General features: G+C 35.2%; 1 protein-coding gene across 1 annotated transcript in view; it reads left to right on the forward strand.

Moving 5' to 3' along the window:
• Positions 1 to 25,794, forward strand: part of CFAP47 (cilia and flagella associated protein 47) — a 259,734-nt gene that overhangs the window by 175,104 nt on the left and 58,836 nt on the right. Inside the window, exons 52-57 of the mRNA XM_041487933.1 lie at positions 2,874 to 3,049; positions 5,305 to 5,412; positions 8,969 to 9,080; positions 16,090 to 16,194; positions 17,736 to 17,892; positions 24,444 to 24,539. Of these exons, the coding sequence (XP_041343867.1) occupies positions 2,874 to 3,049; positions 5,305 to 5,412; positions 8,969 to 9,080; positions 16,090 to 16,194; positions 17,736 to 17,892; positions 24,444 to 24,539 (754 nt within the window). The remainder of the gene's footprint in view (positions 1 to 2,873; positions 3,050 to 5,304; positions 5,413 to 8,968; positions 9,081 to 16,089; positions 16,195 to 17,735; positions 17,893 to 24,443; positions 24,540 to 25,794) is intronic.

Here is a 25,794-nt window from a genome sequence, read left to right on the forward strand (position 1 = left end):
CACAGCCTGGCAAATTCAGAAGCAAATAGAAATGCTTTCACCTCAAGGTCTATGGATTGAAAAAGCTTCAAACAATGTGGAATGAATGCCATCTCCTTAATGAAATTGGATTTTAATTTAGAACAACTCTTCTAAAGAATAAGAATTGTAGTCAGTCTCCTGGACACTTTGGCCAGGCAGGGCTTTTATTGACACCTGCTGATGGTGAGAATAAGATTATTACTGAAGATGGAACAGAGAGAATTGTTATGCATATTAATTGTAGAATGTGTCCATCTTCCTGCAAATTACCCTGTTGAACTTAAAAGAGGATTAGTTGGTAGCTCATTGCAGTGTATACATTAATAAAAGTAAAATTGCATATTATGGACTTAAATAAATTAGATTCAGTTGCTCAAAGATGGAAAGTCTTTGGCAAAAAATGTGTCAGGAAAATACTTCATCAAACAAGTATAATATCACAAATGATCAATTGATGATGGTGAGCATCTTTTGAAACAAGAGTCTGGTTTACAAATTATCAAACCTATGCATAGACTTAGGCTATTAATGTAGGATTGAGTGTTAGCAGTCCATTGTTTTTTCAATTTCCATAGAGAATAAATGTTGTCTCATAGTTACATTTCATTTTATTTAATTTTAACTCTGGTGAGATTATTTTAAATAACCTGCACTGGACAAGAAGTGGGTAATTGGAATTTCTAAAGGAATAATAGCATGACATTTTGCACAAAAGGGGATCTATTTTGGTGACTGGCAGCCTTGATATAAGAAATGTTTGAGGAAAGAGATTAATTTCCTTCTTTTCTCAACTTTTATATTTCTCCTCTGCCAAAATATTTATAAAATACTCAGCACTGAAATGTGGAACTAAGTTAATGACTATAAATGTGTTTGGAAATTGCCTGTGATATTCCTCTTTTACATTAGGTCTGATAAAATGGCACTTTCAAGAAAAATAATACTCTTAGCAATTGCATGGGCATTTTATTATTTATCCTAGTTTAAGGCCTAGAAATGTTAAAATATATATATATATATATATATATTCTGCTGATAAATATACATCTGCTCTTATTGCCATCTATGAAGTAGCAGATCATTGAAATGTGTATGGCAATTCTAGGCAAATTTCCTGAGAAATTCCAAGGAAATACATAATCTTAAGCATTAATTTTATACTGGCAAGAGAAAATTGTTTTATGATAATACTGGCAATGTAAAATTTCCTTTGTGTACAAGATTAAACAGATTTCTTTCATAGTTGCTGCTTTTTTCCTAAATCTGCTGTCCCGTATTTCCTTTTTACTGTAAAAGTATTTCTTCAACACAGCATGTAGATGTTTTACTATAAAATTGTTATGAATCCTTTGGCAATAAAATGGTAGATAGATTTAGAAACTTGTTTACACCAGTAAAAACTATTAATCTGAGCTTTAAAATATTTTATGGCAAATTTAAATCCCATTTTACTGATGCAAGGCACTTAAATGATTTAAATTGTTGGTATAATCTTGCCATCTGTAGAACATTAAATGTGTTTTATGTATATTCCAGTATCATTGTCTATAAATGGAAATGTATAGAAATTTACCAAATCATAGGCAGGCAGAAATCAGTGGGAGGCAGCTCTGTGTGGGGTCATAAAAGTATTTCATATTCAGTTTTAGTGTGTTATTAATTTTAATAGGCATATTATATTTTTCTCCTTTCATATTGTCACTTGAATTATTTACTTTTTTTAAAAAAAACTATATGGAATAATTTTGCTGTGAGAAACAAATCACTATATGTTAAAAAAAGCCAAACTGACATGGATTTTGAAATAAACTGCTTGGTTAGAGCAAAGAAAAGACACCAAATAAGAGTAGACACAAATATAGGTACAGAGAAATAAACACATATCTTTATTTTTGCGTTTTGTGTCTTTTCTGTGGAAGAATATATATAAATAGAACATATGTATTTTAAACTGCAGATATGCCTCCTGGATTATCTCAGTGTGCTGCCTTCATAAGTAAATTCCTTCTGGTCTATCCAAAGTGCTTTTTTTCATGAAGTGTGTTGATATTGATACGCACAGGATGAATTTACACCATTTCTAACTTACAGCAAAGGGAACTCTGCTGAAATGTAGGAGCAGTGCAGTGAGCTGTCTCTGCCCAATTCCTGCTCATCCTAAAGGTGCTCCATGTCTAAAATATGCAGATTTATCTAATGAGGCCATATTTTGGCTCTGTCTTATTACAGTAACTGGAGTTTTTTATGCATCTTTAATTGTATCAATGTTTTCCAGGTGGTCAAGGAAAGATGTTCCTTCCCTTAGACTTAAAACAAAGATACAGAGATCACTAGTGAGGGAAATGGACTAAAGGAATAAGAGAGGGAACATTTATTGTGGTGGTGTTGTTTTAATGTCAAGTATTATGATGTAACTTATGAATTAAGGGACCAAATCCAGCATAATTCAGCCTAATAATTTGCCAGTTTGCAAAGTGGATATTTCCAATTGTCAGTGCTTGGCCGCTGGGAGAGAGCTTGGAGATTTTACCTGTTTGGGATTACAGCAGATGGGCTTGAAAGGTGTGTTTTGGCAAGCCTTGAACATATCTTGAAGGTGAAGTGGGCTGTTAGAATGCAGACTAGCCAGGAAGATTTGAACTTCTCCGTATTTATGGAATTAAAGAGTTTACAAATTGAAGGTTGCTGCAGCTTGGCGTTTTTTAGGTTAGTTCACTTATCAAACAAAGGTGCAGCCTGTGTTTGCATAAGTGTAAACAATAAGTACCTTACGCTTTTTTGAGAAATATCTTTTAAGTGTAACTGCTTATAATTAATTTTGTGATTTTGTTTTTTTTTTAAATTCTTTCCAGGATACTGTTGGAATTAATATTCCCATCACTAATCCTACCAATAAAGTTCTCAACATGAGTGTGCTGCTGGACCATCCATCCCTATTTGGAGAAAAATCTTTCACTCTCAAGCCCAAACAAACATTTTCATATCACCTACAGTTTTCTGCAGCTGCTCTTGGCTCTTTTGCTGGAAGGTATGTTGTAGAGATTTGATTCTTGTAATTGTCGCTGTTTTACTAATAAATGAACTACTTTCATTGAAACCTAAGTCCCTTGATGAAAATGTTGCCCTAAAAAGTCCCACAAAAGGTAATAAATGGAATTAAGAAAATTTCCAGCTTTAAATGTATTGTGTCCCTAACAGTAGTTTTCTTCTCAGGGGAAAAGCATTATTGACAGGCAATAGAATGACTCTTGCTACTCTAGTTCACTACAATTTAGCAAACAACGTTGTAGAAACTTACTTAATATTAGAAGCACCCCTTGAAAACTTCTAAATAGTTTTTTAAATGTTTAAGTTCTGCAAATGGAATAGCACAATTTCATTTTCTTCTGAGAAGGAATGAAATTGTAAAAACAAACTAAAGCAGGTAGAGAACCGTTTAACTGTCTTAAATCCATTTACCTTCATGATCTTCTATTGCTTAACCATGATCCATTAAATGAATATGGAGAGGTTTTAAATTAAAATTTTTTCATTACATTGGAAATCCCAGTGAGAACCTGCAGGTACGATAATTGGCAATAAAAAGACAGATGACCTCTTGGTCATAGTTTCAACTAAAACAGTTCAGCAAGTAATTGAAGAGTGTAGAATTGCAAAGATTACTTTCCTGGAATTTGGTTACCAAAGCATTATTTAGTCTAAAGGCTGATTGAAAAACAAATCCCTGTTTTTCAGCTATCTCAACTGACTGGCAAAAATATGGGGATGGGGTGGAGGACGGAGTGATTTAAGAGGAGGGCACGGACATCTGACCAGTTTTGAAATAATATTTACAAAGTCAAAATCCATTCAGAGATTTATTCAATTTGCTTGTATTGATTTTCCCAAAGACCAGAATAATGTCAGGTATCATTGAGTGATACAGATTCAAATAATACTGTTTTATAAAAATGAGTACTATTATAACTCTAGTAAGTATGTTTTTATTGTAGAAATTATGCTATCTTAAACTGAAAATGATAGTAGAGCTCATCTTTTTTTTTTTTTAAATACCAGATAATATTTCTGATATTTTTCAATTGCAGAATTTCCAAATAATAAAAGAAATGTTTGTTTTAACAGGACAAAATTTTGGGCTCAGCTTTGGTGGGCTGGGGCTTAGGGGATATGTGCAGAGGTGAAATAAAGCACATGTGGACATTCTCCAAATGGTTTTGCAGTTTTGTTCCAGAAGTGTGTAATAGCTCTTTCAAATTGCAGTAGCTCCCACAGACTGCAGTTAGAGCTGGACAGAGCTACTTGCACATTACATCCACACTATTAACTTCTTTTTCTGAAGCCATGGTCTGTTTCCTTTGCTATGTTAGCAGCTGGGAAGAACTGTTGGAAAAAGGGATTGTGGCAGGTGTATCTTTTCAAATGGTTGATTCTTTCCTAGAGCTGTTTTACGCTCACTTTAAAAGCTCTGTTAGCACAGGGGATGGTCTGGAACCATAAAGTCATGGAATAGACATAGTTATCTATAATTTAGAAAAAGAACTCATCCTTAGAGGTTCATGGGTTTGTACAGTGCATTTCTTCTAATTTCTATATGCTTCCAGTGCTTTGGTTTACTCAGCTACTCAAAAATCCTCAAGAAATAGAAAAGAAATTCTGCAGTAGGAAAGGACTATATTAGAATGGCTGTAACTGAAATATATTGCTGTAGATATCTCACCTAGCAGGACACAATTTTCAGTCATGACAATCCTTGATTGTATATCAAAACAATATATTGACTATTTCTTGAAGTCTATCTCTTTGCCATGCTCATAGGAATGTGTCTATATCTATTTCTCACTTTATCACTAGATTTGAAAAAATTTTCCTTTTTAAAATTAGTGTTTAGTATATCTGTTACTTTGCCCTTCAAAATGACTAAAAAGAAAATACTGTGATATTGAAATGAAATTAAAGCTTACTCTTATAAGCTGAAATATGTTTGGATTGTATTTTTGATAAAAGCAAGCTAGCAAACAAAAATTACGAGCAACAAATGAATTTTATTGGTAGAATTTAAAATGAAGAAGAGATTTTGTTGCATCAGTAATTCTAAATAGTATTAAACTTGGTAGCTGAATTTAGATACCAGTGAGAAGGATTAGAACAAAAATATGATCTAATTAAATGAGTCACTGTGTTGAACTCATTAGGTTTCTCCTGAATTTTAATCTCTTTGGGTTTTTTTAATGATCTGAAAAAAAAAAACCAGTTGTCATGTTAATCTCATGTATCTGCTTTTAGTGTCATGTTCCGGTCAGATGTGGTTGGAGAATTTTGGTATGCTCTGAAGTTCAATGTAGAGAAGCCATCACCAACCGTGCTGCCTGATATAGGATGTGAGCTTGGAAAGTGAGTAGTTCATGGTGCTGGACTGGGTCTCTGCTTTTAGGTATCATGGAAAACATATGAAGAGTTTAAAGTCAGAATAGTGCTCTGTGTCTGCTGTAGTAGATTGCAGAATATTTTTTTAGATATATTTGCAGGCAGGTGAAATATTCCTTACAAAAAAAAAATAATTGAAATGAAATTTTAGCCTCTATGTAAACTTCCTCTGAATTATTTTTGTAGAAATCATACTGCAGCATGTAAGTACCCAGGTCCATTGTACAGAGCTCTGTAGGTTTGCTTTATTTTCTGTTTCTTTCCTTCTCTCTGAACTAGTAATTTACTGAAAATCCTGCTTTATAAATGTTTGTATACCACTTAGCAGTATATTTTAACCTCTCAAGAAATGGCAAAATAATGCAACTTCTGCCCTGCAGGCCCTGGGGGTAGACATGGTTGAAACACTGCAAGTATTAAGAAAATGAATGCCTTAAAGAAATTAACCCAATTATTACCATCCTTCAACAAAATTACAATGTGTATTTTGACAGCATAATGTTCAGTTCAATTCGGACTTTCCAGAAATAAACTAAAACTTTGAGGATAAGACTTTGAAGACTGTCAAAACTTCAGCAGTGTTTTTCCACATATTACCTCTACTTCCTAATAGTTTCTGTGGACACACTGCTCTTCTGCATGCTAAATTCCATTTACTTTGTTCTATCTTTGACTAAATCTGTAGTTAACATACATTAAAGACTGAGCAGAAATGTTAGAGAGCACAACATGAAATTTTACCTGATTAATTTTTTGTGAGTGAATATATTCTGCTATTCAAATATGATGCACAGACTGGAAATAACTGACAATGCCTTTCTTGTTATGTTCTAAAGAAAAAAAAAAAAAAGTTGTGCTATTTCCTGGCTTTTACTTTAAAATTCTGGGCTGACTGGAGTAAAAACCATAATTTTTCTCTACTATGTAGGCTCTTGCTATTAGGAGTCAGGAATTACTTAAAACCTTTTTATTCAGACTTTCTGGCACTCATAATTTTCTCTGACATGCACTGCCTGGAATCTACATGCACAAATGGTCTAGTGGAAAATGGCAAGTCATCATTTTCTACTGCAAGTAAAATGGATGTGGGGAAAAGATTAGCTCCATTAACTTTAACTCTTGTCAAAGCTCTTATCTAAAACTCCTCAAAGCCCATGCTTTATTTTTTCAAATGAAATTTTTTTTCCCTTTGCAAGTACATGCCTGCTGTAGTTCCTATGTATCTGTAAATATGTGGAGGAACACTGCGTCCAGTTCTGGACAGTTCTGGGTTCCTCAGTACAAGAAAGACAAGGAGCTACTGGAGAGGGTCCAGTGGAGGCCACAGGAATGAGGAGGGGTCTGGAGAACCTCTCTTATGAGGAGAGACTGTGAGACCTGCGCCTCTTTAGTCTGGAGAGGAGAAGGCTGGGAGGGCATCTCATCAGTACGTATAACTAGCACAAAGTGGGTACCAAAGGATGGTGCCACACTCTTTTTGGTGGTGTCCAGCAGTGTCAGCATAATGTCATCAGCACTCTTCTTGAAGTGCAAAGTGTTGGACAATGGCAGTCAGTGATGGCATTGAGGTTGCTCTTCAGTTACTGGGAATTTCTCTGCCTCATGAAAAGTGAGACAGTCCAAGTAAATTGGCTGCATTAATGTATGTTGAACATGTAGAGGCAGTGCAGGTAGACATCTGTGTATTGTCTAAGAAGAGTTTGGGATTTTTTTGAATGAATATACTTCCTTGCTATGTAACCAGAGATGTGAACTGTAAACATCAAATGTTTGAAACATTTCTGGTTGGTGAAGATTTGTAGTTTTTTAACAGATTAACTTCCATTCTGCCACCTTTTCCTTGAATGCAGAAGAAGCATTAGCATATGAATATAAGAATAATGTTTTTCATTGTGTCCTCACTGTATTCTTTTTTCTATTGATCTGAAAATTTAGGTATTTGTGTCCTTGAAACATTACCTAGAATTGTATTAGGACCAAGCCCCCACTGATAACTTAGAATCCATTTCTAACCAATTCTTGACAGATGAAAAAAAAATTAACAATTTTTCCTTTAGTCCCTCTTCATATTCCCTAAAATTTTGGGGCTATCATAGTCAGATCTGCTTTTTGTTTGTGTCAAGGTAGATTTAACACATCCCTTAGCATATGTCTCTAAGGAGGGAAACCTTCTCCCTATTATTTTTCATCTTTCCTTATCCATCCTGTTATGGGCTCCATAGTAGAGTCATTGAAGATGAGTCAGTTGAATGACGTTCACAGTGACTTGGAATTTACTGTCACATGCAACAATTTTTCCAGCATAACCATGATAGTCAATCTGTGTGGGGTGGCAGGATTTTGATGACTTGAAGAACCTCTAAAAGTCCAGTAATTCCTTACTGAAATTTCAGATATTCCAACTTAGTTTTCCCTTTGACAAAGTATGACATATGAAAGAGACCAGACCAAAAAAAAAAAAAAAAAAAAGTAGAGAGGGTAAATGTGAAAAATGGGAATTATCAACTTAGTCTGAAGTTCCTGTGTGAAAGTTTCCTAATATTTCTTTACTCTCAGGTTTTGAGATCTCACTGATGCAATGCTTTGACACTGTTAGAAACAAGTCTGGTGCTTGCTGCTGGGGATTTATGTCACTGCTGGGTTGGAAGGAGTCCACCTGTGAACAGGTTTTAGGGTCTGAAGTTACAGTCATAAAGCTGGACTGAAATGTCTGCTGAATGTTGCTTTTTATATTTTCTTTTTCCTTACTCATTTAGCTGTGATTTATGGACTAATTTTTTCCAGATGATAAATATGTGGAGCAATCTGGCAGTTGACCTGCCACAGCTTTGACTAGAGGGAATATCCATTAGGAGATAAATTACAACAAAACCAATATATGTATCTCATTTTTCAAACTTTTCTTATTTACTCTTTTCACTTGTTCACCTTGAACCTCTTCCCTGTGTCCCTTGGTATTACAACAAGAATGTGATTTATAGTTGTATGACCTCACTGAAAACAAAAAATGTAATACTTTGACCAGAATAGAGGAAATTTTGGGAGTCATATGAATTATTTAAAAAATTTTCTCGCTATTGAAAGTATCTCATGAATATTCCTTAACTGGAAAATAAAGAAGAAAAGTCTGTAAAATAGAGGGCCAGCTAATTTAAGCAATCAGCATACTCCAGTCTTTGTTCTGGGAGGGTCACTATTCTCATTAGAAAATATAATCTACATATGTAACATAATGATTCTATGATTATGCTGTAATAAACAACACAACAAATGAACAAAATGAAACACTGAATGAATTAAGGATTTATTGTTATTAATAATGATTATGAATAATAATTTAAGTTACTAAATATGTTTCAACACTAGTGAGAAAATGCTAATGCAATAAAACTTAATTGTTATGTTTAAAATAAAAAATCCAGAATTTTTCAGTAAATAAAAAAAAAAAAAACCCTTATGCATAATGACATATAATGGAAGGAGCTTTGTAATAAATCATCATTGTGTATATGATTTTTTCCAGATGGGTTTATACACACATACCTCTTGCTAATCCTACTCATGAAACTCTGGCACTAGAAATAGTTAACAGCGATCCCAGCCATTTTGCAGTTGAGACTGACCCAAAACAACCTGTAAGTAAGATTTCAGTGCTTTCATAAAAGAGATAGAAGACAAATTAAAACAAATTGAATTATGTCTTGTACTGTGGGTTCAGAATATACAATCTTATAGACATTTTAAGTACATATTTTAGAGATGTTATAGCCTGAGGAAGAAAACAATTAAACTTGAAAAGCAATTCAAGCTGAAGTACAGATGTTTTTTTCTTTCCTGGAATGCATTGTGGAATGGTTTTGAGCAGGACTGCAGTGTAGGTTGTAAATAATTGAGGAGATATTAGAAGGAGAAGTTGTAAACAAAGCAGCTGGATAGAAGCTTCATAAGTATCTAATAATCATCAGAATAACTAAGTAAATATTTAGGTTAGTAGATAAACTATTAATGGAAGAATACAACAATGTCTAATATTATAAGCAACTTGCAAGGCTTATGAATAATAATGTGATCAATATAGCTGCAAAGAAGCTTCAAGCAAATACCTAGAATCATTTTATTCTGCAAACTCACAGTTACCTTGAGAGTGGTTTCTCTTAACCCTCTGTTTTGTATTCCACTTTTTTCCTCCTCCATCATAGAAGCCCCTCCATCTTGCTGCCTAACATTCATGTCCTTTCTAGGAGAAACAGTGGTGTTGATTGGCTCAGCATTTGTATTTTGAGATTTGCTAGAGTTCTAGGTGGTCAGATTTCAGAAAAATATTTCTTATTGGCCACTGAATACTAGTTAATACTACAGGCCCCATGCACAATTCTTTGGGTGTTATTAAGGTAATTCTATAAAATATGGGACCTTTTCATGATGGGGAGATAAGAAAAGGGAGGGCAGATGCACGTAAACTCCGTGTCTGAATGAGTGGCATTGAGTGCCTCCATCACAGCCTCTTAGGATATGAATTCAGAACTTTTAACATGAAAAGAAAAAGAAAAAAAAAAGAATGAAATGTGTGCTAGACAGGAAAGAAAAGGTGCCTTTTCTAGACATGAAGAAGGCAATTCAGCGAAGACACCAAAGTTGGTTGGTCCCTTCCAAAGCAAACTATTTCGCAACTTTTTGATTCTATTCCTGCAATATGATTTAAGAGTCAGAGAGAGAAGAAAAGAATATTGTAATAAAATAAAGCTAAGAAGATACAAAAGACTGTATGGGGAAAATAGAGGAATGACACATAGTCATTATAGGTTCAGTTTTCAGAAACTGAACAGCTTTCAGCCTCAAATATAGCAGTAAAGCCAGACCAAAGGTTCCTAAAAGGGGTTTTGATGGTAACAGCTAAAGGAGATCAAACTTCTTTACTCAGCTTCCCTATGTATTGGTATGTAGGATTCCATTAAATTAAAAGTATAAAACATGAAATTTTTTCTAGTCTGTCTTTTCTGTCATGCACAATAATACTTCTTTATACACTATAATAAACCTTGACAAGTGCTATTTCTAATTATTTAATGAATTTGTATTTGAATAGGAGCTTGGAAACATAGTGGATGCAAACTATATTAATTGTCTGGGAGTATTATATGTGTATTATGTTTGGGTCATTGCCACAGAAGTGGGTTAGATTTAACCATAGTGAATTTTGGCTGCTGCAGATTGCATATTACCTTGTGCAGAAAATTAACAACAAGAAAAAAATCTTTATGCTCTCATAATTTATCATCAGAGATTCACACATCAACAATAGCTACATTACATTGTGTTGGAAAAGACAGATTCAACACTAACTGCAGTAATTTTCTCTCTCCTTTTTATTGTAATCCTCAGTCCTGTATATCATTATAGATTGAATTCTGAACTGTTCCTAGTTAATTGCAGTAGTTCTTCCAGTTACAGGATAACTTTGGGTGCCAAATGCAACTACTTAATATTTATTTCACGTAGCTGTCCCTTTTTGAACCTATTTCTTCCATTACAGACCCATGTTTGGAGAGGTTATGTTATTTCCTTCAATTTTGGTGACAAAGTCAGGGAGTAGCCTTTACGTCACAGAATCACAGCATGATTTGTGTGGGGACCATCTAATCCAACCCCCTTGATGAAGCAGGTTTACCCAGAGGAGTTGCACAGGATTGTGCCCAGGCAGGTTTTGAATATCTCCAGAGATGGAGACTCCAAAGCTTCTCTGGGCAGCCTGTTCCAGTGCTCAGTGACCCTCACAGGAAAGAAGTTTTTCATACATATCGAGATGGAACTTCCTGTCACTGGGCAACACTGGAAAGAGTTTGGCATTTACCCTTAAGATACTTGTGCACATTGATGAGGTCCCCTCTCAGTTTTCTCTTCTCCAGAGTAAACAGGCCCAGCTCCCACTGTCTCTCCTCATTAGAAATGCTCCACACCCCCAATCACGTTTGTGGCCTCTGCTGGACCCTCTCCAGAAATTCCTTGTATTTCTTGGACTGGGGAGCCCAGAACTGGACAGAACTCCACATGTTCTTACTTCTCCTGAGCATTTTGCATCCTGGGCTTAGAACCTCCAAACAACACTGCATTCAGCTTCCAGATGATTACTGCTCCTAAACCATGCTCCATGTTCCAGGCATTGGTTTATATTAATACTCATTTCCAAGCCTTCGCTACGTGTGGAAAAAGTTTCCCATCTTAATCATTCAAGTTTCTGTTCTCTTTAAAGCAAATAACACCTTCTTCTCAGCAGAAAGATTACGATTTGTGCAACTCTCAGATGAAGGCAACAGAAAAGAGAAAATTGTTTGAACAATAGATTGAAGATGGGATTTTCCAATGAAGATACATTATGTTTGAATAGAGTTAGTAGAGTCAGGTCAATAACTTTGATATTTCATGTAAATTTCCGTATTTGTTTTTACGTCATCTAAGATGAAAGACCTTTGAATGTATGAGGCTGTTGATCAGAAAATGCCTCAAATCAATTTCTTCAGTCCCCGAGTTATGTTAAATAAACCAGATCCAAGTGATATCAAAGAAATTTATTTCTTCTCTTAACATATTTGCCTAAAATTAATAACCAAAATTTTGACTAATATTTCAGAATTTTTTTTTTTAAATCCAATATTATTATCATACTTCCATGTATGTGGAAGTTTGTTCCAGTTGCAGTTTGGAACAAAGGGCATTACTGAAATATCACAGAGAATTATTTTCTATAGATCTGATTCAACTTCAAGAATGGACATCATTAATAACATGCTTTCCTGAGGTCCAGTTGGATTAGGCTCAAGTATTCCTGAACTTCAGAGTGCATAATGAAGTCTAAATGAAATTCAAAGGCTTTAAATCCTTCGTCAGCTTCATGTCAATTAGAAGCAGCTCTGTTACCCATTGTAAACTGATAAAAATGAGAAAAGACTGCATATCTTGCTGGCGGCTTTGCAATTGTAGCCTAAGTCACTTTAAATAGAATCTAACATCTTGGATTTCTTTCAAAAATTTGATAAAAAATTACTAAAAGCTTTCAAGGATCCCCTTTAATGGGATTTGGATGTTCACCTAGTTTTTCTTTTTTTTTTTTTTTTTTAAACAAGCTGCACCTAATTTTTGTTTCATTTCTTGTCGCCTTAAACTAACTTAATAACTTCATAAATGCTGCCAAATTACCTAAAAATTGGAATGAAAGTGAATTTTCATAAGTTTACTGTAAAATTCCAACTTGTTTTCCATTAGCATATTGGATATTAAGAGTGTCTGGGAAAAAAGTCATTGGGATGTTGAGTTTTGTGTTTCTGTCCTGACTGCAGCTTTCTTTGTCTTTAGCAGAAAAGAATTCAGGTTCAGCATTTCACAGCTGAAAATTTTCAATCATCAGTAATGTGTCCCCCAATTTGCTACTTTTCCTCTATATAAATACATTGATGTATTTCCCATATTTGTGTATTATATTGACATAGACATATATTTACGATGTACAATCACAATCACCTCTACGGCCAAAAAGAAACATACTTTCACTGTAACTCTTCAGTTTGCTATTCTCCTGGCTTAAACTAGCCTAAACATTTTCCATTAGGCTGTGTTCTTCCCTGTCTGGCTTTGAAACACAATTTTTATTGAGGACAAATAACTTAATTTAAAAGGGCTGGCAGAGAGGAGTGCAATCTCTGTGTGCAAGCTTTAAGGATTTTCTTAATGACCACGAGTACTGTTTTGTACAGAGTAGAGAACAAGCTTTTATGTTTAATGAAAATTTCCCCTCTTTTCTTCATTTTATAACAGGAATAATGTATTTGTAGTTAACTTCAGACTCAGTTTCTGTATTTGAATTGTTATAGCTGAGATCTTATGAAGAGCAATGATATTAGTTCCTTTTCACCTGACTATTGTGGAAGGCATTTGTTTATGTAAACAAAATGAAAGGCAGGAGATGTGTTAGCATCAGCATATTTAATTGAATGATTCTATGACCTTCTTAAAATATATTGTTTAACATTATTTCTCAATTCTAGTTTTGGAAGCAATTTAATTTTTTTTGGATTTCAGTAGAAAGTAAGTAGGGTTTTTTTTGCCTAGCTTATTTCAAAACAAATTACTTTTTGGATTCACAGAACATCATACTGTAAAATTCAAAATTAATTTTTAAAACCAAATCTGTAATGGAAAAATTAATAATTCTTTCTGCATTCAGAGCAGGCAGTCAGCTGGATTATCATAGCTCCATAGTTGATAGTTTGGATTCATTGTGGCAGTACATTTTCTGAGTAATGGTAATATGTCAAATAATACTTATTGGAAATCGAACTCCTGTCTGTTTGCATCTCTGTGGAAGAGTTATTATTCTGAATAATGTGGATGTCTTACACTGAAATTACTCAATATTTAAAAATCTTAGTGTTAATTTAATGATGGAGTCTTAGTCTATGCCATCCTGTCTTCACCTAGTTTTTTTATTTCATTAAAAAGTATTTGGGAGGGAGTGTTTTCTACTATGATTCTTTCTCCATTTGTAGGTCTTCATTTGATAAATGGGTCTGACTAGCAGGTAGGAACTGGACTGCAAATGAAAGTTTAATTAACTGTTATGACAGTAGTCTGATGAATTACTTTAAATCTTTCTCACCCAAAAAAGAAAATAACATTTCACGTTTGGTGTGTTAGTTGAGCACACCTGAGCTGTGTGTTCTGCACAACCTACCTCCCTTCTGCTCGACCTACCTCCCACTGCCATCAGTAGGAATATCTGTTGTTCAAGGCACACCAACGTCCCCGTACTGATGACTCAAGATTTTTAGCTTTTTTTATATTTTCATATATTTGTGGCTTTGGAGACTGCTAATACATGGTTTCAGCTTCTAGTACTCTTCCTACCCTTTCCCCCTACATTTTAGAACAATAAGCTAACCTTCTAACACATTCCTGAAATACTGTTTAGTCTTATTTTCAAGAAGAGAACCTGCAACAAAGATGTTTTGTTTTCCAACCAGAATCTGAGAAGACACAAGAAATGGATAAAGAATCCCCTAGACCAATTCCAATGGGGCAGTACCCGGCGTAAAATTACCTAAGCAACTGCTCTTCTAATTGGACAATATTTGATAGTTATGCTAATCAAATAACATTGTAAGAATTGTAGAACTACTGTATTACATGTGCATATTGCCATGTGGTGCACCGCAAAGGCCCTTCCATTAAAGATTTGCTTTTATATATTATCATTTTATCAGTGTTTGGAATGATGTGTGTTTTATTCCAGGTAACTCTATCCTATAAATACACCCAGGGGACGACTGGCAAGACCAGGAGCAGCGTGGCTGCTGCCTGGGCTCATCTGTGGGATGGCAGGGAATGCCATGGGGCAGTGAGGAAAAGCAGCAAAGGCTTGGGTGATGGATGGGATTCATCCATCACAACAGAGACTGGATGACATCAATGTCCCAAGACAACGCCCCTGTGGAGGGGCTGGGGATGGGGCAGGCCTTGCTTTGTGGGGGGACAGTGACCCCAGACCCTCCAGCCTGGCTGAGCTGTCAATACATCAATCCATCCATCAATCCATCCATCAATCACACACTGGGGTGGGGGGAGGGTGGTGCTAACCCAGCCTCTGATTGGCAGAATTATCCATCAATCACACTCTGGGGCAGCACTAATTGGATTCTGATTGGCCAAGTGACTGGAAGGCCCAGCTGGGGGCGGGCCAGTGAAGGCCATGGAACTTAAAAGATGGTGGAGATAGGGACAGTGCCTTCTCCTGGAGTTTCTATTTCAGTTATGCTGAGCATTAGCAGTTGGCAGTTTCATGTGTGTTTTATCAGTCCCAGCTATTGTAGGGTATTGCTCTGACCTTCATTTATTGCAAATTGTATTCATTTTATGAAACATAGGTTAACTGCTCATGATACCAATCAATTGCCTTTTTATCTCTTCTTATATGCAAATGTTATTTATACTTATATAATATTAAAAGGCTAATACCAGTTTTTTATTAAAGAAATAGTCCTAGTAATTGTGTATTCAGTGATTCTGGCTGATCACACTCTAAATGCATTGGCATTTTTATTCTTCATAATTCAATTCATTTACTGCTTATCTGCTTCTTGAAAACAGATATTAATCCATTGTAGTCAGCTACTTGCTTTTGCCTATGCAATTGAGTCTCAAGTAGAATACTTGAGGTGAGGAGAAAACCTGCAACATTATTTACAGTGTTGGTTTTCTAAAGGCAGGCAGAAAAGAGACAAAGCACTGGTTTATCAAAACCCTGGCATGTGTTTCCTTTCTCAGGCAGTTTGTGTCCGTGGGTTCACTGTGATAACCCTTCAGTGCCGTCAGACACCGCAGTGCTGTTGGAATGGTGTTGGAGAGCTGCTGCCCGTGTCCTTGGGCAGTTCCAGCCCCAGTCCTGGCGCTGCTGGGCAGTGGATGTGCAGGGACTGCCACTGGCATTGTTTGCTGTGGTAACTCGCTGGCTGAGAGGGGGAAATGCATCTGGTGGAACACATTAATCACATACACATCAGCACTGTTGGTACAAAGCACAAAACAGAGACTCAAAAAATTGATTTCATCTCCCTTACCCCTCCTTTCTTTTGCTTATTTCTTGTGTTTGTACAGCTGACTATTCCTCCTCATTCTACCACTCAGCTGCCAGTGAGATTCTGTCCCTCTGCCCTTGGAAGACGCAATCACAAGGCAACAATAACCTTCAAATGCCCAAAGGTATGATGATGTGCTTGTACCCACAACACTTGGGATTCAGATTAGATACTATTTATGATAGGCAAGGAAGTAAGAGATTCAGCCTGTAGGTCAAGATGAAGTTTGGCGAATGGATGCATAATGAAAGAGCAAACATGAAAATGTTAAAAACTTGTAATTTGTTTTATCCTTAGTTTTACACAGAAATTATTCTGTTTATAGTATTAAAATGTGGCATAATGACCTAGGAGCTAGAACAGGTAATGAATAAGTTTAGCTTGCTCAGTAGTGAGTTCTGCTGGTTTTAACACCAGAAGACTGGCACTTCTTAGGAGTGTCACCTCTGAAATTAAATTCCTTGATGTTTTTCCTAACCCCCCCAAAAATTAAATTGTTTCATTTTTTTAATCTGATCTGAATTTTAGAAGATCACACACTTGAAAAAGTAAATTCTTCCTTTCATTTTATCTGAAAATGTTTTTTGCTTTGAACATCTTAGAATTGTTGACTTGTTTTTTCTCTGTGAATTTTCCTGAAGTTGAAAGAGAAATTAGTAAATAAAGAGACAAGTCATCAGCATGACCTACTAACTGTTTTAAAATTACAGCTGGAATAAAAAAGAAAAATTGATAGTACAATGTAAATGGTAATATTTAATCATGCAAGATGTGGTTAAATGAAGACATTGCTTTTTTTTTTTTTTTTTTGGTTTCAGATATCTTAAAAGACTGCTGACCTGTGAATTATTCCAGTTGAGTGCTACCAGCAGTTTTCAGTAGTGTTTTAAGCAATACTAAAAAAGCAAATATTCTTTTATATGAAAAAAACAAATACTGAAGGAAGCCGTGGCAATTTTTTGTCTGAAAAGACAGGTTATTTGCAGGTGGTGTTGGCACAGCATTTATTTTCAGAATCTGTCTTAAATATTTAGTAAGGATAAAAACAAGGAGACAGCAATTTTAATATGAATAGTGTATATCCAATGTCAGTTCAAGTGGACACAATGTCCTTATCTTCTCTGAAACCTGGTGGTCCACAGAAATTTTAGATCTACTATTTCTTTCCAATATCCTTGATTTTTCTGTGTCTAAAGGTTAATGTTCATTATTATCTTTGGAGTAACACTTTTAGCTTGTTGTGTGATTCTACTGCTGTCCCATCAAAGAATTATTTTCTTTCTTCCTTTCTCTTCTGGAGACAACTTCTCACTTCATTTTCTTTCAGGTTTTCATATATGTGCTTTGAATTCTGCTTTTGCAACTACCTACATCTTTACCTACACTGAAAGCTCTGATTAGCTGGATGGAAGTTAAATACTGTGTGCTTGAAGTAGGACAGAAATTAAACACAAAAAGGAGATGTGAACATCTCCCAGAATGAATGTATTGATTTCCAGATAGCAATACTTAGAGTAACAACAGCTTGAAGGAAGAAAAAAGAAAGCAAAAATTAAAGTTCACTTATAGCAGAGACACAGAGCAGCAGAAGAAAGTAGGAAAAATACTTTAAAACGTACAGCTGTGGCTCATCAAATAATAAATAATGGCACGTTCCATTCACAGTTTGGAGAGCGGATATTTTACCTGACGGGGTCTGGAGTTCCTCCTGAGCGCATGGAAACCACCACCATAAGTGCCTGCATTGGAGAGTACTCCTCTGCCATCATAGCCTTCAAAAACCCAACTGTTGAAAATGTGGTGCTAGATGTCGTGATGGCAGGTACAGGGGTTTGGTTTTTTTGTTGTTGTTGTTTTTTTTTTTTTGTTTGTTTGTTTGTTTTGAGTGGGGGAAGGAATTTAAGCTCCTTGGGTTCCATTAGAGGTGTGAAAGGGATGTGATTTAATTTTCCTCATTCCATTTTTTGGCAATAGAGTTCTTGTACATTGTCCACACCCACCCTGAATACTGTGTAGAGTGTGCTATGGGAGATAGGAAAGAACACAAACCAATAACAGCTGCTCACAGAAGACTTCTTAGGTCATGCAGCCTCATGGGGACGTGCAGCTGCTGGCTGGCTGTGCACTGCACTGCAGCACTTTGGCAACAGGAGACTGGGATGAGTTTTGGTAGCTGTGCCTTAGCTACATAACTAATGCTTTGCTTTGTTTTTGTTCCTCAATTACCTTCAAATATTTTATACTATTTGGTCAGATTCTGGGTAACTAAAGGAGTTAGTAAGAGAGCAAGGGCAAAACATTTTTAAGGTTTTCTTTGGGGGTTTTTTTGGGTTTTTTCTGATGATCTTCCAAGCAAGTATATTTCATCAATATTTTCCAACATGCTTTAAAGGATAATATGAGATCCAGAATTACCAGAGATCGACAAGTAACTATCCATACTGGGATTTCACAAGAGCTGTAGGAACTCAGGTTCTAAATCCCACATTCTCATTGATGGCTAAAATTTACTCAGAGAGGAAATTTCACTTCAAGTGCATCAGAAGGCTTTAAAAGGTTCTCTGAATCTCTGCCTACTCGAACATGTAGGTAGCAGCAGAAAACAGGTGCCAAAGCATGTCCTGGCAAATAACAAATCTGAAAATTACAAAAATTGAAGATAAACCTTCCAGTTTTATTTTCATAAATAAATAAATGTAAGAGAAATAGCAACCAAAGCATAAGAAAATAGTAAAATCAAGCCTGTTCAAAGGTAAGTTTTAAGCCTTATTTGCACACTTGTGCTGTGATTTGGGGTTTGAGGCATATAGAATAAGTGAAGAAATGTGATTTTTAAAACTGATTAATGTTTGTTTGTTGCATTAAACTCACACTTTTTAATCCTGCTTTCTAAGTATGAGTCAGAAATAAAGAAATACAGCTTTGTCCACATACCTGGTTCATATATGGGGGATCTTGGAAATATGTTTACTAAAAGGTCAGGAGCATCTTGGTCTCATGACTAAACACTCCGTACTTTTGCTGACCAGGATTTTTTGCCAGACTTCATTGCAGTGTCCCCTGTTTAACTGCTGAAATATTTTCATTTATGACTGTCACAAAAGAGTGCCATTTGTAAGTAATCAGATCTCTTGTGAATTTGAGTTGATGTTTGCTTCTGGAAAACACTGAAAGAAGCAACAGCACACAAAATATTCAGTGCTTACAGACCAAGTGAATCATGGCCAGGATCTTGCGTCTGTAATCCAGATGGAGGCTGGGAAGGTGGAAGCTCTGGTCTGAGGCAGTCAGGAATTGTAGAGGTTTCTCCCTGGTTCTGCAGTGGGAATGGCAGGAGCCTCACCACTTGGATGAATGCTGTGGTAAGTGACCTTCCTGTTTGGAGAGGGAAATGGGCAGCCTGTAGGGAGTGACTGGCTGTGGACTTAGAGCAGCTGGAGGTATTCGGATCCACAAATTTGAAAAGTGATAGAAGGAAGACTGGAGGAGCAGTGGGATGATCAGCCTCACCTGAACGCCTGGTGGGGTCATTGGACACTACTTTTGCAGTGTGTGTAGCACATGGTTTGCACATTCTCTTACAGTCCATGTCCAAGCCCATGAAGGTCAAGAAGGTAATCAGGAATAGTCAAATTGATTTCTTAAGTGCAAATCATGATGGACAAATGTGATTGCCTTCTGTATGGAAATGATTGATTATGCAAATAAAGGAGGAGCAGTGAATGTAATATACTATGATTTAGTAAGTCTTTGTCATTGTATCCTGTAACATTCTTGTTTGGAAGCCGAGGAAGTCTAGACCTGCTGAGTGGATTGGAAGCTTGGCTGAACTGTTGGTCTCAAATGGTAGTGATCAACATCTTGGCATTCAGCTGCTGGCTGGTAATGATCATTGCACCCCAGGGGTCAGCCTTGGGGTCTGTATTATTAAAGACCTTTATTAACGACAGGGATGATGATAGAGATTGCAGTGTAAATTAGGGAGAGAAACTGACATGATGGATGGTAGAGCTTCAGTCCGGAGGTACCTTGATAAATTGTTATGTACCTCAGTTTTGAATTGTTTTGTTCATCAACACATCATTCCTGGAACAGCTGAAGACAAAGTGAACTTTTACATTATTAGTAATGCAATTTTCTTGCTAAAATGTTAACCCTTTGTATTTTTCCTTCACTCCATCTACCCTGTGTGCTTATCTTAGCCCAGACTGTGTGAATTAGAAGTGCTGTGAATTACTAGCTGTGTAATCCACCCTATTTGACCAGGAAATGATTGTATACATTTTTGAAGTGCAGGAGTATATTATATCTGTAGTATAAAGATTCCTGTTGCATCTCATAAATGCAGGACGCTTCATTCTAGTGGGAATTGCAAGCTAGGATTCTGATTTGTGCAACAACAAGAGCAATTCAGAGATGCAAACTGCTTGTCTTACTGAGAATAAATGTAGTGCCAGACAGCTCAGTTTAGTATTCCATTACTTTGAGATATAATTTTTAAGAATGCTAATCCAGTGTCCTAATCACAAAATAATGGACAAGAATAATCAGACTTACCTGTGATGCAAACTTAACCTGTGATTTTACTTAATCAGAAAAAATATTTATAGAGCTTAAATATTGCAACTAAAGACTAGTAGATTGTGATATTCTGAAAACCAGGATAAACTGAATTGTTTGATTGTTTTAGTGAAAACAGTCATCTTTCTAGCTGTTGAGCATGAACTTGTCCCAGCAAGTTGTTCAGAAATAGTGACAGAGACAGAAGTATCTGGCTTAGACAGTGAAGGACTAATGTTTGTTTCTATGCATCAGAAGCTTTCAGTCTTCATTTTTCTTTACCCATCAGTAGACCTGATGCCATGATGATCTAATAGAATTACAAAAGTGATCTGCAGAATTACATAAGGTCGTCCTTGAAAAAATAAATTATATACTGCAATTCTTATGAAAAGGATAATCATGCCTGTCCTTTAAAGTATATCTTGAATTTTTTAATCAGATTATTGTAATGTTAATTTTCTAATTCAGTTGCTCTTGGTGACCTGTACATAAAGTTTGCTTTGTTTTTATTACAACAAGATAGTTGATTTATGCATTCAAGCTGTATTTAGATACTCATTCTGTGATTTGCTTTGTATGGGAATACTTAACTGGAATTCTTATTTCCTTCTTTCCAGACGAAGAGTAATCTAGTCTTGTAAGCAAAATTTTGGATGCACAAGTTCAGTTTAGCATTCCTGGCCCTTACATATCCTGAAAACTATGTCAGGCTTATTGCTGGTGTTACTGGGGGCCAGAAAGAGGATGGAAAGGGGAAATCAACAGAAGGCAGCAACTCAGAAATCAGTGACATGCCTGACTGATCTTGATCTTTAGAAATTGTCTTTTAAACCATGTGCCCCTTCTTACGAGAATTCAGTGTGTCAACATCGAAAATAGGGCATCTTGATTAAGGTGTAACAGCAATAAGCAAAAACATTTATACATTTACTTCATGCTTTAAAGAAAATTACACAAGTTCTCTCTCTCATTTTCAAGTAACATTCCACAGACAATTTCAACCCTATATAGATATGAAATTGCGTTTAGAACTGCAGAGTTCAGGAATTAAAATAGACATTAATTGGGAATTGTCCTGTCCAGACCATTTCTGAAGATTTCATTTGCATTTCTGAGGCTTTGCCAAACCCAAGAGCATTATTCCTCAGAAGTGTTTCTTTCTGTGAATTTTGACTGCTGCCGTAGCACAAACAGACCTCTATTTGGGATAATTATAGAGCAAATAAAACTACTACTACTCCTACCACCCTAGACCTCTTTTAACTAGGTATTTTCTTATTGAATTTAATACCAATAAGTTTTCTTCCCAGGATTTAGACACTTGGATGCTTAAATGTGCAGCTCTTATTCACATTGGCATTTACAGCTACATTGAGAGCAGTCTTGTGAGTAATGTTTATTTAACAACAGGTGATTTTCCCCAAAATGAGCCAGTGACCAGAACTACAGAGTATGAAAACTCTTGTCACATATGGTTTAGCAACCTGCACTAGTTCACTTGTCACTAGTTTAGCAACTCTTTCAGGTTGAGTGATACTGCTTTTCTCTAAATACCACTGTATTGTATTTCTACTAGGAGTTTTTTTGGAAGCAACAAAAACAATATAAATAATTGAAATTCAGTTTTACTCCAGTGTAAACCAGAGCCCACAGAGTAAGCTTGTATAAGAATTATCCCTAAGTATTAGTATTTGTTAATACTATAATGCTTTATTTCAGTCAGTGTGGACAATTTATTTCATATTTTCAGTCATCCAAATATATAGTTCAAGAAAAAAATTGCAACAGCTTCTATAGAAGTTATTAATTTCAGAGTTTGAAGGCCTGTGCTCAAAGAAAGGATTAAAGCTACAGCAGTAATTAGGAATTGGATAAGGGAGGTGGATTGGTTCCTCTGGAATCCAGTGTTACCTGCAGTAGTAAAACTGATATCTGTGGCACAGTATAAGATTACTTATTAAAACTTAACCTGTGTCCAAGATAAGGCTGCATTCAGACTAGGTTGGCCGTGTCTTTTTCCATTCAGAGATTTCCAGACTGGAACTGCAACTTTTTAAATGTACTTTGCAAAATATTTTTAAACTAGGACTTTATGCAACTGAACTAAGTACTCAAAGACAAGTCTGCTACTTGGTCATTTTTCTTTCAGACAAAATGTATTGGGCTAAGTATTATTGTATATATGTATATGTGTGTATGTATATATATATATGTCAATGTTAGAGTGAAATAGTAGAGATGTGAAGAAATACTATTTTATTTAATACTATATACTAGTCATCTAGTCAATTTAGAATACAAGTACTAACATCTCTTTGTGCTGATTCTGACATAATTCAAATAATTATTTTTGCTACCAATTAAAAAAATAATGTGCTATGTATAAATGCAGCTCTGAAGTGATAAATGCAATTTTGAAGCATCATGGAGAATAACCTAGTGCCTTTACTTTCATACAGTGAAACTATATATCTCAGATAAAAAAAGATCTCAAGATTAGTTAGCTAGTTGTGTGAAAATTACTTTTTAGCTGAATGTGTAGAAGGATATAAATTTAAAAAAACCCCATATATTTTAATGTTTGCAAAAATCTTCTAGTAGGGCAAATTTAAGGTATTCAGCTTATTAGCATCCTGAAAAAAAAAAGATAGAAAATAATTCTTACAGAATAATTAGCATTATAGAGGAAGATTTCACTATAGCCATGTTTTTGCCACTTCAGTCTCTCAGGTCTGGAAAGAAGATGATACAGTTGTTTTATTGCTGTATTCAAATGGATGTGTTGGCTTTTCTTATGCACCCATCATTTAATGTTTGGCAAGGGCCCTTCAATTCTTTTTTTATTTCCTCACAGTATACAAATCTTAACTTTGAACCTCTAAGCTGGTTTCCAAAACCTGAAACCTTGTTCTTGAGGTGAAATAACTTTGGGATTGTTTCTCTTCGTCCAAGAACCAGGAACGATAGTGCCAAGCGAGCAGTTTTCTGCCTTCCTGAATGTCTTTGATCATTATTCTGTTTCTTAAAGCCATTTTAACTTTATTCCATAACCCCAAATGACAGTCTTCCCTGGCTGTTGGATGAGTCCTGTGTATTCCATTTTCCTGTCAGCAGTTCATCATTTAGTGTTATCAGTTACTTTTAATATGACATATTGTACAGATATGGTCTATCTATTGGTCTCAGGTTCTTGGAGTTAGCTGCTTAGACGTATTTCCTACAAAGAATTTCCTTTGGTTCCAAAACCTGTTTATAAAATTGGACTTCAAATAAGTTTTTCCTATCTCATTTTTCATTTATCCACAGCATTGACAGTGATCAGTGAAACAATCTAAACAACGTGTAAATCCTCTGTCTTTATGAAGTGATCTGTTGGTTGATCCAGTACCTTGCTGGCAAGAAAGCAAATCTTGTCTGCAGCTGTATCTGTGCTGCTGCTCCTAAACCCGTGTCTCTTACATTTCACGTCACCGTTGGCTTTCATTGCTACTTGATTTTTTTCATTTAGAAAAGAGTTTATTTTGTAATCTCTAATTGTTATTTAATTGAAACATTTTAAAGTTTGCATTTTCTTGGTGCTTCATTTCAATTCTATATTGAAAGATATCTATATTGTATCTCTACTTCACAATGAGGAAAATACTGAGAGGACCTTTAAGCAGAGCAGGAGAAAAGGGGCCATGTGCTTCCATTCAAGGATGTATTTTATAAAACCTGTCTGTGAAGCTGTTTTATGAGGGAAATTGTTCCATCAATTTTGAATTCTAAATGGGCTTCCACAAATAATTTTTAATTTATTTTTTGTTTTAGATGAGGGGCTGTTGAATGAGCGTCTGAGTGCATCTGTCCTGTCCCAGGCCACCTGTAACAAATCTGGTTTTCATCTTCTGTTTAAACAACCACAAGGTATGTAGCTTCTTAACCATTAATATATATTTAAACTATTATTGTTACTTATTTTATCAACTTAATCTGCAACAAATCACAGTTTCCTAAAACATGAAGTACCGGAGTGGAAAAATATGTCATTTCTAAGAAAATTATTTTGAAAATAAAATTTCTGTAGTTTGAAAGATCAGTTAAGAAGAAAAAGAGGAAAGAAATTCCAAAAATCAAAGAGTTTAACAATTGTAACTGCTTTTAATTTTTACCAAATTAACAGAAAACAAAAAAGAAAATTATTTAATTCTAAATACACTTATGTTTCTCTTCAGCCTTTTCAGTCACTTCAACTAATTTTTGTTTTGTTCAGGGGGTTTGTGTATTGTTTTTTGCTTTTGTTTATTTGTTGTTTGTCTCAGGTTTTTAAAGATAATTCTGGTCTATAGTTTCTGGGAAAATTTTCATGGGAAAATACAGAAAACAGTACTTTTCAATTAAAAAGCTATCTGTAAAGAAATTAATTATTTGGTTTATTATCCTGAATGAAATTTTAGGTGTCATTTCTGGTCATATCTGATCTGAGATGGGATATGAAAGGAAAAAATTGCCTTTAGTGCTGTAATTACCAAAATTGTTACCAAAATTTATTTTTGACTTGTATATGATATTAGTTGATTTATATGATTTATCTGATGTTATTATAAGTCTTGGATTATCACAGAAATTGCATATTTTAATTATTTAAAATGATTCATTGATGAAGTATAGAAGATAAGTAGATTTCTGTAGCTATTTTAAATATTTTTCCTACTAATTATTTCTATTGATTACTTCTCAGATATGCTTTGTAATTTCAGAACACACAGTTAAATTATAGATCTATTCAATTATTTACTAAATAAATTAATTTTCTTTGCTCATATCCCCCACAAATATGTGTGAGCATCTGTTTCATGTTAATATAAATATCAGAAGAAGCCATACCATTTTCCTTGAACAAGTAGTGTCTATCTCACATTAAAGACCTCATTTAGAAATATGAAATGAAGATCACTTGTTTACAATTTCATTCAAAAAATTTGCCATACGCTATGATTTTCCTGTAGATGTACTTGACAGATCTTTATTTTGTAAAGCTATTGCAGACCTAACTGTTCCCAGCAAGGAACTATTTTTGTTTTTCCTTCTGGAAGCTTACTATGCCTCAAAACATTTCTTGGGGTTATAGAAAGAAAGATTTGGAAGAAAAAGAGGTGTAAGAATTGATCTGCATGTCATG

The sequence above is a fragment of the Pyrgilauda ruficollis genome, unplaced genomic scaffold, assembly GCF_017590135.1.
Source record: "Pyrgilauda ruficollis isolate IOZ18807 unplaced genomic scaffold, ASM1759013v1 scaffold85, whole genome shotgun sequence".
NCBI lineage: Eukaryota > Metazoa > Chordata > Aves > Passeriformes > Passeridae > Pyrgilauda > Pyrgilauda ruficollis.